The sequence below is a fragment of the Schistocerca gregaria genome, chromosome 6 (assembly GCF_023897955.1).
Source record: "Schistocerca gregaria isolate iqSchGreg1 chromosome 6, iqSchGreg1.2, whole genome shotgun sequence".
Classification (NCBI taxonomy): Eukaryota; Metazoa; Arthropoda; class Insecta; order Orthoptera; family Acrididae; genus Schistocerca; species Schistocerca gregaria.
Window position 1 is genome coordinate 387,072,569 of NC_064925.1, and position 16,620 is coordinate 387,089,188.

The following is a 16,620-nucleotide window of genomic DNA, read 5'->3' on the forward strand; positions in this document are numbered from 1 at the left end:
GAAAACCTTTTTTGCCCTTGACATGCAGACTTCCATGAGAAACATGTCGATGAAGCAGGCAAATACCACTTCAATGTTGTGTAAGGCAGCCTAAATGTGCATGCATGAACCTCGTTTGTTGCCCTTGGTGTGTAGGCTGCCTGGCACAGTAGATAAAAAAGGCACAGTTCTATCACTCTCACACAACATGCATATCACCAAGGGCACCCTGTATGGCAAGTGCTGAAAAAACACATTTTGGCCTGTATCTCTGCTCCTATTTTGAGTTGGCTACTGACTTGAAGAGTTCCAAATCGCTCCACAAACATTTAGTTCTCTCAGCCTGTCAGTAATCAGAGCAGAATGTAGGTATATTTAGTGGCCTATTCCAGCTCCCACTAATTAATCTTTTCTAGAACATACTGCTTTCTGTCACGAAATCCCGAATAATTCCATCAAGTACTGTAAAATATTGAACAATTAAGAAAATTACTTGTCATTGAAATTAGCCTAGAAAGCCCCTACCGCTACCCATTTGGGAGGCTTCAGAAAAAACGAGAATGAGATTTTCACTCTGCAGTGGAGTGTGCGCTGTTATGAACTTCCTGGCAGATTAAAATTGTGTGTCGGACCGAGACTCAAACTCGTGACCTTTGCCTGTCGCGGGCAAGTGCTGTACCATCTGAGCTACCCAAGCACGACTCGCAACCCGTCCTCACAGCTTCATTTCTGCGGTACCTCGTTTCCTACCTTCCAAACTTGACAGAAGCTCTTCTGCGAACCTGGAGAACTAGCGCTCCTGCAAGAAAGGCTCTGTCTAAGCCATGGCTGTGCAATATCGTTTCCAGAATGAGGTTTTCACTCTATAGCAGGTTGAGCACTGATATGAAACTTCATGGCAGATTAAAACTGTGTGCCAGACCGAGACTCGAACTCGTGACCTTTGCCTTTTGCGCGCAAGTGCTCTGCCACCGCAGTGACCCGTCCTCACAGCTTCAATTTCGCCAGTACCTCGTCTCCTACCTTCCACACTTCACAGAAGCTCTTCTGCGAACGTTGCAGAACTAACACTCCTGGAAGAAAGGATATTGTGGAGATATGGCTTAGCCACAGCCTGGGGGATGTTTCCAGAATGAGATTTTCTCTCTACAGCGGAGTGAGCAGAAGAGCTTCTGTGAAGTTTGGAAGGTAGGAGATGAGGTACTGGCAGAATTAAAACTGTGAGGACAGGTAGTGAGTCGTGCTTGGGTAGCTGAGTTTGGTAGAGCACTTGCCCGTGAAAGGCAAAGATCTCAAGTTCGAGTCTTGGTCTGGCACCTAGTTTTAATGTCCCAGGAAGTTTCAAGGAAAGACCACCTTATCACCTCCACCCCACCCCGAATTTGAACAAAGTCCCTTTCTCTAGCTACCAGAAACCGGCTTTGCGGCCTTGATAACCACAATAGGACATAGGACAGGGACACTGGTGTTTAGTTCAGCGGACATGTGGGCAACCTTACTTAAGAATTCCAATGCCCGTTAGATGTGTGTAACACCGTTGGGCAATGATGATGATCAGAGTAGATGAATATCTGTTAATTGATCATATCCCAGTATGAAAAACACCACACCAGGGAGACCCAGTATTTAGAGTTGTTTATCATAGCTGTACAACTTGTATTAAAAGAGACGTGACAAACGTTGTGAATCCTTGAAACATCTCCAATTCACTGATCAAAGAATGATTATAATAAGTAAAGATCTGACTATAGCACTAACAGATCTTAAAACATTTTCCTCGCCCACAAACTTCAACCACAGATAACCAACAAGTAGGTAGAAATACCACGACTAATAGGTTTGTGTTGGGCAGAGTTAAAAAATGATCTTAAAACATTTTCCTCGCCCGTAAACTTCAACCACAGATAACCAACAAGTAGGTATAAATACCGCGACTAATAGGTTTGTGTTGGGCAGAGTTAAAAAATGGTGCACGTCATTCTTACCAACAGGGATGTTCCGATCAAACCACAAGGGGCAGTCAAACGATTACGGGAAAGATGGGAAAAAGGAAGCAAACTGTTATTTCAAAAGTAATCTCCATATCTGTTAATACATTTATCCCGCCGTGAGGCAAGATGGTCAGTGCCTTCGTGGAGCCACGATTTTACCCAGGAGTACACCTCTTCATGAGAAACAAGCCGACCGTCACGAATGTCTTTCTTCAGGGCTGCAAATACACAGAAATCGCTTGGGTGGAGATCGGACCATATGGAGGATGTGTAAGGGTTTCCCAGCAAAACTTATGGAGCGTACCCGAAACAAACTTTGCAACATGTGGGCGGATCAAATTGTTTTCCGACAAATACTCCTCAGTTACTCTTCACAGTTGTAACTCTTCTGATGGAGCACGTAAACTATTGGTGGATAAAACACCATTCCATCTTCAGTCTTTATAAGCCTCACTCTCATAGCGGTTTCATTCAAGCTCTTAACGTGGATACAAAGAAATCTTAATGCCTTTCATATTCTTGTCCGTCGGAATTCGGGTCATTGATATTTCTTGAGCTGATCTCTTCACTGCACTTGTGGTTAACCTCGACAAAACTCAGCGCCGCATCAAGCCCAAAAGGAATACCCGAGACAGACAAACCACCACAACAACAACAACAAAACGTAATGTAAAAAATGATCCCACCTAGGAATAGTTGTAATTTTCGAGAATATGATATTATTATTCTTTCCACTAAAGCGAAATTCGTCGCCCTTATTTATTTATGTGCTACTACGTACGTAGTTTTCCCACCAGACTACTACATGAGTCAGAATTATTACCTATAAAATTACTGAAAATCTCTTATCAGAAGTGGCTATCAGGACTGAAAGCCCGTTAACACGTTGGGTATAAAAACTGTGTGTTTTATTTGAGGTTCTCTATTGGTCTGCCAAGCTACCTGGCCTGAGTCGGGAAATGTATGCATTATGAAATGTGGAATGGCCGAAGGCAGAAGCCGCTGATGCGGACTATCAGCTATTTAGAACGGAACCACAATTCACTGAGCATGAAGAGTGGTTAGGTAAACAACTCTCGGACATCATTTTGTGATACCTGCTACATTGTGAAATAAAGTGTTAAAACAGGTGCATGATCATATACTAGCAAGGCATGGTGCCATAGGACAACAGACTGACATGCAGGTGAACAGTATTGCGACTGGACACATAAACAAGATTATAAGAGGAACTGTGTGGCATGTGTGCATAATAGCTTGAATCAAATCTGTGTACTCCACTGCAAAAATTACTGGAAGCCAGAAAATTCTTTGAGATGATCTTTATCTTATGACCTTTTGAACAAATAACAGCACGGAATCATTATTTATTTACGATAATCGATCACTTTTGTCACTAGATGGCGATGGTGTCACTTGGTTCAAATGGCTCTGAGCACTATGCGACTTAACATCTGAGGTCATCATTCCCCTAGACTTAGAACTACTTAAAACTAACCAACCTAAGGACGTCACACACATCCATGCCCGAGGCAGGATTCGAACCTGCGACCGTAGCAGCAGCGTGGTTCCGGACTGAAGCGCCTTGAACCGCTCGGTCATAGCGGCCGGCCGGAACGAGAGAGAGGTACAAAAATTGGACATGGAACGGTTTTCACTGCTGCACGGGAAAAGAAGGGAACCAGAGAAAACCGTTCCCATTGGAGGACAAATAAAAGGATAATACGCTCCTGTTTATTAAAAGAGTCTGGCTGAAAAGTGGGGTAGCAGTTGCCTCCTTCTATCTTCCTTGGCACCTTTAAAAATGTTCTTAAAAATTTTGGCATACAAACATATTCGCGTTTTTTGTGCTGAGAGAGGAGGAGACAGTGACAGTGGGAAACAGATGGGAAAGTAATAAATACTGGAAAACCGTACACAGTGGTTATGGAATAGAAAGAGCGAAGGAGACAACGCCAGTGTGCGAAAACGAGGAGGACACAATGGCAGCGGAACATAGTTAACAGTTTCAGGACAGTCCTAGGAAAAGCGTGAAGGCGAAGGAACACGTGGGAGAAAAATAAAGGAGAAAGTGGAAGTGGGTGAGAGCCACTGATAATGAGAGACCGAGTCAATGACAATGAAGAAGAGAGAGATAGTGAGAGTGAGAAGGGACAGCAAGAGTGGGAAACTATGAATGAGATAGAAGCAGTAAGTGAGCGCAAGAGGGACACAATGGCAGGGAGAGAAGACAGTATTAGTAGAACACAAGAAAGGAGAGTGTGGGTGTGAGATAGGGACACAAAGAGAGAATCACAGTGAGTTGGGCTGAATGAATGACAGAATGGACAAGGGGAGATTGATGGGTATGAGCGACTTACAGTGATGGAGTAGTGGCTATGAGCAAGTTGCAGTTAGGGGACTCAGAGGTGAGTTGCATGTCGAAGAGTGTGAATATGCGCACATGCCAAAATTTTTGGGAAAAATTTTAATGGTGCTAAGGAGGGTAAAACGAGGCAGCTGACACAACACTTTCCAGTCAGTCTTTTAATAAACAGGATCGTTATCGTCTTTTTGTGCTCCAGTAGGAGAATTTTTCTGCTGTTTATACTTTGTTTATTTTAGTATCAGTCTAGCGGCTTAGTTTCCTGCTGTCTTTTTATCATACTTCTATCCTATGCTTGGAGAAGGAAATCATAGAGCCCAATTTGTTTTATTTTGTGCTTCAGATCAGCAACCTCTTTCCCTAATTATTCAGCAAAACGTTTTGCATTCTGTTTATTAAGTATGCTTCAAACCAGCTTCGTGTAAAACTGTCAGTTTCATAAAATTTTAGTTTTTCTAACAGTGTAACATGATGTACGCAAACAAACGCCTCGGAGAGCTTACAAAAATACCAATCTACCATAATTTATTATTTGAGTGTTGTACTATTTGGTGATTGAATGTATAAATAGCATTCTAAGTCGAACTACCATTCACGAATGTGATTTTTTAAGAAAATTGTTTCTATTTAAATGTGAGAGCACCCTTGAGCATACTATGTTTCCGAATATTTTGGATAAATATGTCAGTAAGGATATCGGACAATAATTGATTAAATCTTTCTTGTCACATTTCCTCAGAAGATGTTTAATAAATATTTATTTTAACATGTTTGGAAATATTCCCTGTGATACATTACATACGTCCCTAAGTACACTACTTATGAAGTTAGAACAACTTTTGATAATTCCATTTGAAATTCCACCAACGCTAGATGATCTTTTATTTTTTGGAAGTTTTAGAGTTCTATTAATTTCAGTGAAAGATGCTGGTGCACTTCTAGTTCCATAAAGTTTTGTAGAATGCCATTTTGACACACTTATTGAAATCTATATTAATTTTACTGCATAAACTTTCTCAGTTTATAGGCGGACTTACAAGATTTCATGAATGGTATTAGGTTTGATGCTGAACCAGTGCTTCATCTCCATCCATAGTTGAATTCAGGACTTGCTTCTGTGGTTAATAGTTGATTAAAACGTACTTGCATTGCACGTGGTAAAGTAGGCAATATTTGGACCGATTCTCTTGGTTTTTTTTTTTTTTTTTTACTTTTGTGAACTATAAGAACAACCCTTTGTACCAAGTTAACACTGTGTAAAGTCTCCAAGCCATTCAGTTTACTGAGCGGCTTTAGCGAATTATCTGCAATTTCTGTTTTTTATTTTGATCATTCTAATTGTGTTTCTGGACATTTATGATTGTTCAGTTTCAAACTTTTCATCTGTGCAGTGCCAACCACCACGCGCATTCTGAGTAGACTTTTTTTCAGCTAGGAGACGGAATAATCGAATAATTCTTACGTCATTGAGCAGAAACGATGTCTACATGTGTATCCAAACTCGAGTGTGTCAAACATTATCAATTTTAATATATTTTGACAGGGTGAGTAAAAACTGGCATCCACCGTCAATAGCCACACATCATATCCAACTCAACTCTCTCAACAGAATGAATACTCATACACTGAGCGATGTTTCGATAGGTGGGGATTTACTTGAATTATTGATAGTGGGCTTAGATTTCAGTTCTTCAAAATCGATCTGTAATAGTAGTGCTTGCTGATATGAATTCACTATATGTTTCTGCACATGGTTTTCTGTCACATGAATGATTGTGTGTTGTGAGATTCAGAGTTATTTCACGCCCTAAAGTAATCACATTCCCTATTTCTTTCCACGCGGTTCGTGTGCTGGTGTTAAAATTGCTAGTAGCCATCCCCTATGCACTGTGTGTTACCATGTGGGTTTAGTTTTGTTTTCACAATACACGATGTATGACGTAAGGATGAAGATATTTTTCTGTTAGTAAATGTTCATTTTATGGAATGTTTCTCACTTTTGTTCTCAACTTCAGTTATAGTCTACCGTGCTCCTATTTTGTTCGTGAAATCTCTCATAGAAACAGAGCTCTGTTTACCAAACGTGAGGCGAACATGTAACGAGACATTCTCGCTGAATCGTCGTGTTGAAAGCTCCTCATTAATTCCTTTGTGCATTCGATTAAGTTACAAGGTCATAAAATAAATTTTCAGTTGGATTTCGTATGACAGTGCAGACTAGGGAACTGAAGTATAAAAATGCCGCTTCCCCAGCTGAGTCATGTAATTTTCCTGGTGAATAACATCTAAATGCAATTAACAGTGATGATCACCTTCGGCTGGATATGGCACACCTGTAGAATTTGGAGGACTGTTTTCCTCGTCAAAATGCGGCCATTATCAACGCTGGACGTGGTGGTACACTGTATTAGAGTGATGTCTCCCGTGGAAGATAATTTTTTTCCGGTGTGCTTACACTCTCAAAATTCCCCAGCGTGTTCTGTGTGACAAATGCCCCAAAAATCTTATATTCACATTACCTGGAAGATATAAGGAAAAATTAAACTCTTTGCCAGATGTTGGCGCTCAGTTCATGTATTTCTGTTCAGATAAGATTACAGCATTAGTAATTTCCTTCACTTCCGCTTCGCATCTGTTGTCGTCCATTAAGGAAGAACCTGAAAAGAAATGAGGACATAAGAAATAAGAACATTATCACATACACGAAACATGTTCGATACTTACAGCTGTATTGAAGAACTGCACTTGAACCAATGACATCTCCTCAAATGAAATTAGTTGACAATATCAGTAAGAGAATACAGAGTACCAAAAACTATTTCAATTGTTACGAACTGTTAATACATAGGTGAAACAAATACTACTCCACTATAGCAGCATATGCAACATTTCAAATGGCCGGATCCCAATTGTGAACAGCATCACACATTGCCACTTCGTTTGTGAAGCTTTATAAAATTTTTATTATGTGACTAGCACTTACGTCCATTAAATGAAACAACACATTTATCTTGAAACTAGCCCAATGCTCTAAGTTCATCCTCAAAATGAATTAAGCTGCTGGATTATTTATTTATTTATTTATTCTACACTTGTGCTCGAATATCAGTAGTTTAGTTATGATGACTGATGATGGGTAAGTAAGCTGTTGTATGTGCAATAATGACCACTCCGCGTCCAGAGTGTTAATTCCCGTCGTGTGGCCACAATCACGTCTGAAAACTTTCCACATGAATCACCTGAGAACATATGACAGCTCCGCCAAACACTGCCCTTTTACTGCTTGAGTACACGATACTACTCCCATCTGTATATGTGCATATAGCCATCTCATGACTTGTGTCACCTTAGTGTATATGAATTACCGCTATTTGCGAAGCAGGAAGGTGGGATGAAACCGTTTGGGTTTTGCTTTGCCTGCATGCCTCCTCCCTGCATCGAGAGCACATTTTGTCCAACAACAACACGTCACTATCGAACAATAGGAAACACACTTTGCGTTGTTACTTACATAGGATAGCTGGGAGAAATGTGTAACCCATTTTAACTTGCATGCCAGCATGTAAGAGCCAAGAACAAGGTCGTTTGCAAGCTGTAACAAAAAAGTGCGGTTATACACCATGATAATAAAAGGTTGGAGAAAACAAGAACTTTTTTTTTCGAAACTGGGTTGCTTACAACTGCGATTAGTGCAACGAGAGCCTCGACGACGGTCGTCAATACAGCTAGGGCTGACGGGAACAGCTGTACAAACTGTAAAAACGAAAAAGCAAGAGAACATTACTGCGAGCCAAATAATGGTGGAAGCAATATTTTCAGTCATACACAATATTTGAGACAATACATTTAAAATGAGGCAATTACACTACTGGCCATTAAAATTGCTACACCACGAAGATGACGTGCTACAGACGCGAAATTTTACCGACAGGAAGAAAATGCTGTGATATGCAAATGATTAGCTTTTCAGAGCATTCACGCCAGGTTGGCGCCGGTGGCGACACCTACAACGTGCTGATAACAGGAAAGTTTCCAACCGATTTCTCACACACAAACACCAGTTGACCGGCGTTGCCTGGTCAAACGTTGTTGCGATGCCTCGTGTATGGGGGAGAGATGCGTACCATCACGTTTCCGTCTTTGATAAAGGTCGGATTGTAGCCTATCGCGATTGCGGTATATCGTATCGCAACATTGCTGCTCGCGTTGGTCGAGATCCAATGACTGTTAGCAGAATATGGAACCGACGGGTTCAGGAGGGTAATACGAAACGCCACGCTGGATCCCAACGGCCTCGTATCACTAGTAGTCGCGATGACAGGCATCTCATCCGCATGGCTGTAACGGATCGTGCAGCCACGTCTCAATCCCTGAGTCAACAGATGGGGACGTTTACAAGACAACAACCATCTGCACGAACAGTTCGAAGACGTTTGCAGCAGCTCGGAGACCATGGCTGTGGTTACCCTTGACGCTGCATCACGTACAGGAGCGCCTTCGATGGTGTACTCAACGACGAACCTGGGTGCACGAATGGCATTTTTTCGGATGAATCCAGGCTCTGTTTACAGCATCATGATGGTCGCATCCGTGTTTGTGACACCGCGGTGAACGCACATTGGAAGCCTGCATTCGTCATCGCCATACTGGCGTATCACCTGGCGTGATGGTATGGGGTGCCATTGGTTACACGTCTCGGTCACTTCTTGTTCGCATTGACGGCACTTTGAACAGTGGACGTTACATTTCAGATGTGTTACGGCCCGTAGCTCTACCCTTCTTCGATCCCTGCGAAACCCTACATTTCAGCAGGATAATGCATGACCGCATGTTGCAGGTCCTATACGGGCCGTTCTGGATACAGAAAATGTTTGACTGCTGCCCTGGTCAGCACATACTCCAGATCTCTCACCAATTGAAAACGTATGGTCATTGGTGGTCGAGCACCTGGCTCGTCACAATACGCCTGTCACTACTCTTGATGAACTGTGGTATCGTGTTGAAGCTGCATGGGCAGCTGCACCTGTACACGCCATCCAAGCTCTCTTTGACTCAATGCCCAGGCGTATCTAGGCCGTTATTACGGCCAGAGGTGGTTGTTCTGGGTACTGATTTCTCAGGATCTATGCACCCAAATTGCGTGAAAATGTAATCACATGTCGGTTCTAGTATAATACATTTGTCCGTTTGTCATCTGCATTTCTTCTTGGTGTAGCAATTTTAATGGCCAGTAGTGTATAAAAGATGACGAGCATTTCCCTTTGGGTGTCTTACATAAACATACTTGTACACTTGACAGCACAAAAAATGGCCATGGCTGTAATTTGTTTTGCCCTTCACGGTACACAGAAGCCAGGCTTATAGCAGGGTGTAGAAATCTGCTCATAAATCTAAAGAACACTTGTAACTGAGAGTGTAGCGAAAGATGTATCAACTTTTTGACACTTATCGTAAGGACGCAACCTCTATAAGCACGCAAGAAAACTGCGTTTTCCATTGCATAACAGTTAGTTATTAGCTACAGGCTACATGGATTATTTTACATGGTAGATCACAATGATATGGAACGAGTTATTTTACATTCAGATAGCAAATTAATTTGTACATACGGTTACGTTCTGAACAATTTAAGGGCTTTTTTGCGATAAAAAAGGTATACAGATGTGAGTTAATAATTCCTACCCACCACCTACTACGAATTACATTAACAGTAATTCTTCTGCGGTATAGAAAGAGGTGTCAAGGAGAAATTTTCTCAGTTTGTTATCAAATTTTGTTTTTCTGTCTGTCAAAAACGGACCTAGTGATCTAAACTTTTTGTTGCAGCACTGTGCACTCCTTTTTGTGCTCAAGACAACCTTAATGTGGAGTAATTAATGTCATTTTCCTTCTGGTGTTGTGATTATGTATCACATTGTTTCTATGAACTGTAGTGGAATATTTACAACAAACTTCATGAGAGCAAAAATATACTGTGAAGCAGTGGTCAGAATGCCCAACTTCTTAAATAGATGTCTATAACATGATTGTGAGTGAGCACCACATATTATTCTTACAGCACATTTTTGTACAATAGAGACTTTCTTTCTTAATGATGAGTTACCCCAGAAAGATACTCCATATGGCATTATTGAATGAAAATATGAAAAGTATCTCAACTTACTGGTTTTTCTCTCTCCAAGATTTGCAATGATTCAGATGGGGCTGAACTGTTCTAAAATGTGTTTTTCCCTAAGACTTTTGAAGTTTCCAGTCCTTTTATTACTTCCTCACCGTGCCTTACATTTATCATTAGTGTAGTACCCCTGGATGTGCGGAACTGAACATGTTGTGTCTTCTTCAAATTGAGGGTGAATCATTCGGAGATGTTAAGTCCCATAGTGCTCAGGGCCATTTGAACCATTTGAAAAGCAGTCATTGATACTTTTAATAATTTTGTTCACCATTTCTTCTGTTTCTGTATGCATAATTGGACTGATTAAAATACTGGCGTCATGTGAAAAACGAACTAATTCTGTTTGTTGTATACCAGACGGAAAGTCGTTTACGTATATCAGGAACATTAGTGGGACTAAGTTTTACTCTTTGGGAACGTCATACCTCATTTCTCCCCAGCCAGAATTATGTCCCTGAACTATATTGTTTCAATTACTAAGTACAACTTTCTGCATTCTTTTGCTTAGAAATGACATTATCAGATCTATTATAGGCAATTCATTTCGTGATATGGAGTCCAGAGTGGTAGAAAGTGTTTAAATGTCCACGGGCGTAGCATATTGCATTAGTAGCAGACCAGCATAATCGGCCGTCTAGTAGTCAACTTCCTGACGAAAAGTTATGTTTCGTATTTGGCTCAGTGCAGAACTCTGTTAATTTGTTTTAATATGTAGAAATGACGGAACTATTGCATACATCAACAAAATTGTTGCACCACCCAGGTATGTCGAGCTGGTTTGTTGTTATTGTGACTGTTCATTTAGCATGTGTTAGGTCGGAGGTCAGGTATGGGACAAGTCATGTGCAATTGGTAAGCGTGAGATAGCATGAGCCACTTCAGTGTTCCAAAACCCGGCGCATACAAACGGATTTTTACGAAGTTCCTGCCTCGGGTTCTATTGGTGATAGAAAGATAGGGCCAAGTGTTTTCGATAGCTCATGGGCTAGGGACCATTTTTATACCCAACAGAAGGATCGTTTTACTGTAACCATCCTATATCGCAGGGTCAAAGTTCGAATGTTACACACTTCCTTCAGGTTAGGCAAGTGGAGCAAATCGGTTGGTTCTACTTGAGTTGTTTGTATTCTGTGGTAGTGGTCCAATAAATATTCTACGTTTAATACCAATGTTATCATCATGATGACGCTCTCGCAATGGGAAACGCATTAGTATCCACAGTTGCTGAAATTTTTGACAACAACTTCGAAAAGAAATTCTTTAGGAAACACAGAGATATAGCAGACAATATCATTCACTACGTCGACGATTCCATTGCGGTAAGCAGAGACGACGCTACACAGGTTGGACGCTTAACAGGTGGATTAAATATAATGCATCCTGCAGTACTATTTACAATGAGACTCAAATTGGAGCACAGAAAAAATTACTTGGATTTAACTACTTCAAGAGTCAACGGTAAGCAACCGTTTGAAATCTGTCGAAATTAAACATCCACAGACATAATCATAAATCTCCCGACCCAACATAAACATTTCTTCTTTTGTACAATGACATGTAGAATTCTATCACTTGCTTTAGATGGTTCCGAAATCTAAAAAGAAAGAAGTACTGTTCAACAGATAACTCTTGGTAATCATCAAAAGACGGAACCCATAGTGTCGTAGCTGCGTCTTTGACTACTAATCGAAAACAAAATTTGAACGAAAATCGTGTAGTGTCGGCTGAAGACTTCCGGCATAAGAAGTCATCTCTCATTCAGCCAACCGCCTTCAGAGAGAGCGGAGGTGCTAACAAAGGTTCAGGGCATTCTCTTGGTTTTTGGGTTGGAACTGCCCTAAGGGTGGAAGAATCAACAAAGATCATCTGCATATGGATGCAGAACACAGTGGAAACCACTACATTGAAAGGAAAATCACAATCCAACACATAATTTTCAATAACTACTAACGTAAAAGCCTTAAGATGGCTGCCTAAACGTGACATTAGAAACAATATTGCTTCCTTCCATTTGCAATTTTTAAGAATAAATCTGATTAACAGAATCGATCGTTATTTCTCAGTAAATATTAGAATTAATAAAATGAAATTAGCACCTCCAGAGCTTAGCGACCGTAAGAACGTAGTCATAACATTCATTTCAGAAGGTTTAATAAGGTGAGTCACATGAATCTTTTTCCTTGCACATGCAAAGAGAAGCCGTTAGACTTGCGGATATAATCACTGTGTCAAAACGACGTACAAGGTAGGCAAAGCTAAGTTTAATGTAGTGCTTTTGAAATAGTAGGTGAAATGTTCCGAGGTGCGGACAAAGGTTCAGGACATTCTCTTGGTTTTTTGGTTGGAAACTGTCCCTAAGGGTGGAAGAATCAACAAAGATCATCTGCATGTGGATCCAGAACACGATGATGACGCGGAACAGTGGCATCAGTAGCACACGAAGAAAACACGTCAAGCACCGTCACTTGATTTCCCAAGGAAAGGAGTGAAACAAGCGAACAGACGTCTCAGCTTATTCGTAAATTCTCTACCATTTCTGAAACAACGACGGTCAAAATTTTTGAGATGCTTCATGTACCTTTTACCGCGCAATTTCCTCTGACGAAATGGTGACTCAGTGGTTAGTGTCGCTGCTTCTTAAACTTGCGCTCCGTATTCGAAACCCGATTACTGCTTCTATTTATTTCATTTTTATTGTTTTTATCTATCTGCCCATGATCGTAGAAGGTTACTACATGAATATTTCTTACCAGATTAGGGGATACAAAGGCATTATAGTAACTGTGAAATTACAACATGATTTCATAATAAGTATCCCACACCTGTTACACACACATCAAAAAAAGTTTTGGATCGCCCCACTTTCCAGAACTCCTGAAGATAGACGTTGACTGTGGATATTGTATCACAGACACAGTCCCTTTGACTGTTCAGAGATGTCACTAAACCTGCCCAAATATGTTAACAGCCATGCACGAGCAGCACCTATTAGACAGAGCGGGTCAGACAGCCGATCAGTTCCATTCATTCCACCAGGAATGTTGTTTGTACTTCGACCATGCCTAGATGGTGAATACCGCGGTTCGATCGCGCCCGCATTGTTGCTTCGTGCCAGGAAGGGCTCTCAACAAGAAAAGTGACCATCCGTCTTGGAGTGAAACAAAGCGAAGTTGTTCGGACACAGGAGAGACAGCTTTCGATGACATGCCTCGCTCATGTCGCCCAAGGGCTACTACTGCAGTGGATGACCGCTACTTACGGATTATGGCTAGGAGGAACGCTGACAGCAACGCCACCACGTATAATAATGATTTTCGTGCACCCACAGGACGTCCTGTTGCGACTCAAGCTGTGCGCAATAGGCTGCATTATGCGCAACTTAACTTCCGACGTCCATGGCGAGGTCCATCTTTGCAACCACTACGCCATGCGGCGAAGTACAGATGGGCCCTATACCATGACGAATGGACTGCTCAGGATTGGCATCACGTTCTCTTCACCGAAGAGTGTCGCATATTCCTTCAGTCAAGCAGTCGTCGAATACGTGTTTGGAGGCAAGCCGGTCAGGCTGAACGCCTTAGACACACTGTCCAGCGAGCGCAGCAAGGTTGAGGTTGCCTGATGTTTTGGGGTGGAATTCTGTTGGGCCGACGTATGCCGCTGGTGGTCATGGAAGGCGCCGTGACGGCTGTACGATATGTGAACGCCATCCTCTGACCGATAGTGCAACCAATTCGCGCCCCAATCGTGCACGTCTTGTGAATGACTTCTTTCAGGGTAACGATATCGCTCGACTGGAGTGGCCAGCATGTTCTCCAGTCAAGAAGCCTATCGCACATGCCTGGGATAGATTGGAAAGGGCTTTTTATGGACGACGTGATCCACCAACCACTCTGAAGGATCTACACCGAATCGCCTTTGAGGAGTGGGACCATGTGGACCAACAGTGTCTTGATGATTTTGTGGATAGTATGCCACGACGAATACAGGCAAGCATCAATGCAAGAAGACGTGCTACTGGGTATTAGAGGTACCGGTGTAGCAGTAATCTGGACCACCATCTCTGAAGGTCTCGCTGTATCGTGGTACAAAATGCATAGTGTGGTTTTCATGAGCAACAAAAAGGGCGGAAATGAAGTTTATGTTGATATCTGTTCTAATTTTCTGTGCAGGTTCCGAACTCTCGGAACCGAGGTGATGCCTAACTTTTTTGATGTGTGTGTAATATATGTTTGTGAGGTGATGCGAAACTTTTTGTGATGTGTGTGTAATACATGTGGGTGAATGGCATGTTAAGCGATTACAATCGTCTTAAATTGTCACATTCTGATACTGCATTCTCATATCATTTCTTATACTAATTTTTTATTTTAATCATATGATTATTCTTCAGTAAGACTTGCTCCGTTCCCTTGGATGATACCAATCGTAGAAACATTTGAAATGCAGATTTCCTAACACCATAAGCATCAGAGGAAGGCAGGTTTACCACAGTAGCATTTCTTCGTATGAATCTCACTCGGAAGGAAAGTACAGACCGAATTTACGTAAAATCATGAGCGTTCAGTCACAGGCTCGTGGTATAATATCACTTTTATGTATTTTACTGTATTTCAGTTTTGATGTAACCTGCCTAAATCCTCTTTTAGCTTTTATATTTGTTTCTTTTGTAGAACTGATGATGGCCAATCACGCCTGAAACCGCTTGTAACGTAAGAAATGAATGCGATATTCCCGTTTAACTAGATTATTCCGAAACACCTGGAAACGAGTAAGGCAAGACGGAAAAGGGAAATATCTTCCAATAAGACAAAAATGACAGGCTGACTTCTCGAATATAGGCGGAAACGACGACGGAGACACCATTCACCTCATTTACATGCTTGCTTATCCATAATTTACAGATCTGTAGATAAGAAATTTAGTGCTAAACGAAATACTGATAATGGTCAACGCACACTTTGATTTTATGTTGATCTTGAAATTCACTGGCATTATAGTTCATAACTCAACTTGGATGACATGTGTACTTCTCAAATGTTGAAGTAAATATTCTTGAATTGCTGTATTTGTCAGACTGATATATCTTGGAAGCTATGTTTGAGCGATGTACTGATCACTGCTGCAGTCAAATTGGTGCGGGGGTGATGGCAGTCTATATCTGGAGTGGACGCAGAAAGTAACAAACTGTGCCCACCCTCCCCCCACCCCCGTCACTAACTGAAATCCAGCTCTGTGTCGAATCGCTAACATGTGCTACACGGACAAACCACCCCTGTCTCCATGTACTTACCGTAGATGCCAACAGGTGCACTACTAAGACGGCGTAACACACTGCTGTCTCAGGTGGAAGGCCACAGTATAGTAAAAATGTGTTGCACCCTGTTAGGATAGCTTCGACAGCTGTTTTGTGATCTCCACATGCAGAGCACACCAATTTATTGTTGTAGTCCGCTGCAACTGCTGGCTCCGTGAAGAAGCACGTGACTCCCAAAACCAGAAGGAGGGTCAGTTTGCCTCTCGCCATACTGTGAACTTTTCCTGTAACGGAACGAATTAAACTCACATTAAATTTGCATTTTCTATCAAAAGTGGTACACTACAGTATTTGCCAAAGAAACTCAATTATGTCCCTGAGTCTGTGTTACACTTACCAATATTCAGTTTGTACATGGGATCTGTGGTCATCCTCAAAGCTGATCAAGTTGTTTCAAATTCTCCAAAAAAATATCGATACATTCCAGGAAAACGGAGTGTATGTACAAGAACCGACAAGAAACAATAGGAATGGAAGACCAAGAGCGGAGGAATACAATGAGTCTTTCTCCTATACTGCTCACCCTGCACCGTATGTACAAGTAACCACTGTACCGCTAGGACAAAACAGAACATGTTACGTGAAATGTAAATCTCTCCTGGCATACAGAATGTTCCACGAAATTTTAAGCGAATTTTTGAATGTCTATAATTTTCTGACAGGATATTTCATCACATAATCTCCTCACAATCTTCAGTTGTATGCTGGCGAAAGTACACTGAGCTCACATAAGACCATGCCAGAACATGCCAGTACATGCCGTTATCACTGAGCAAGCGCTACTTGACCGCAT

General features: G+C 41.6%; 1 protein-coding gene across 1 annotated transcript; it reads right to left on the reverse strand.

Annotated features, from left to right (window-relative positions):
• Window positions 1-6,893: 6,893 nt before the first annotated feature.
• LOC126278067 (uncharacterized) lies at window positions 6,894-16,383 on the reverse strand. Its single transcript, XM_049977892.1, has 5 exons — window positions 16,165-16,383; window positions 15,804-16,051; window positions 8,014-8,088; window positions 7,847-7,927; window positions 6,894-6,992 (listed from the first exon to the last, which is right to left on the reverse strand). The coding sequence occupies exons 1-5, from the start codon at window positions 16,196-16,198 to the stop codon at window positions 6,981-6,983; spliced, it is 450 nt and encodes a 149-aa protein (XP_049833849.1). The 5' UTR covers window positions 16,199-16,383; the 3' UTR covers window positions 6,894-6,980.
• Between the last annotated feature and the right edge of the window lie 237 nt (window positions 16,384-16,620).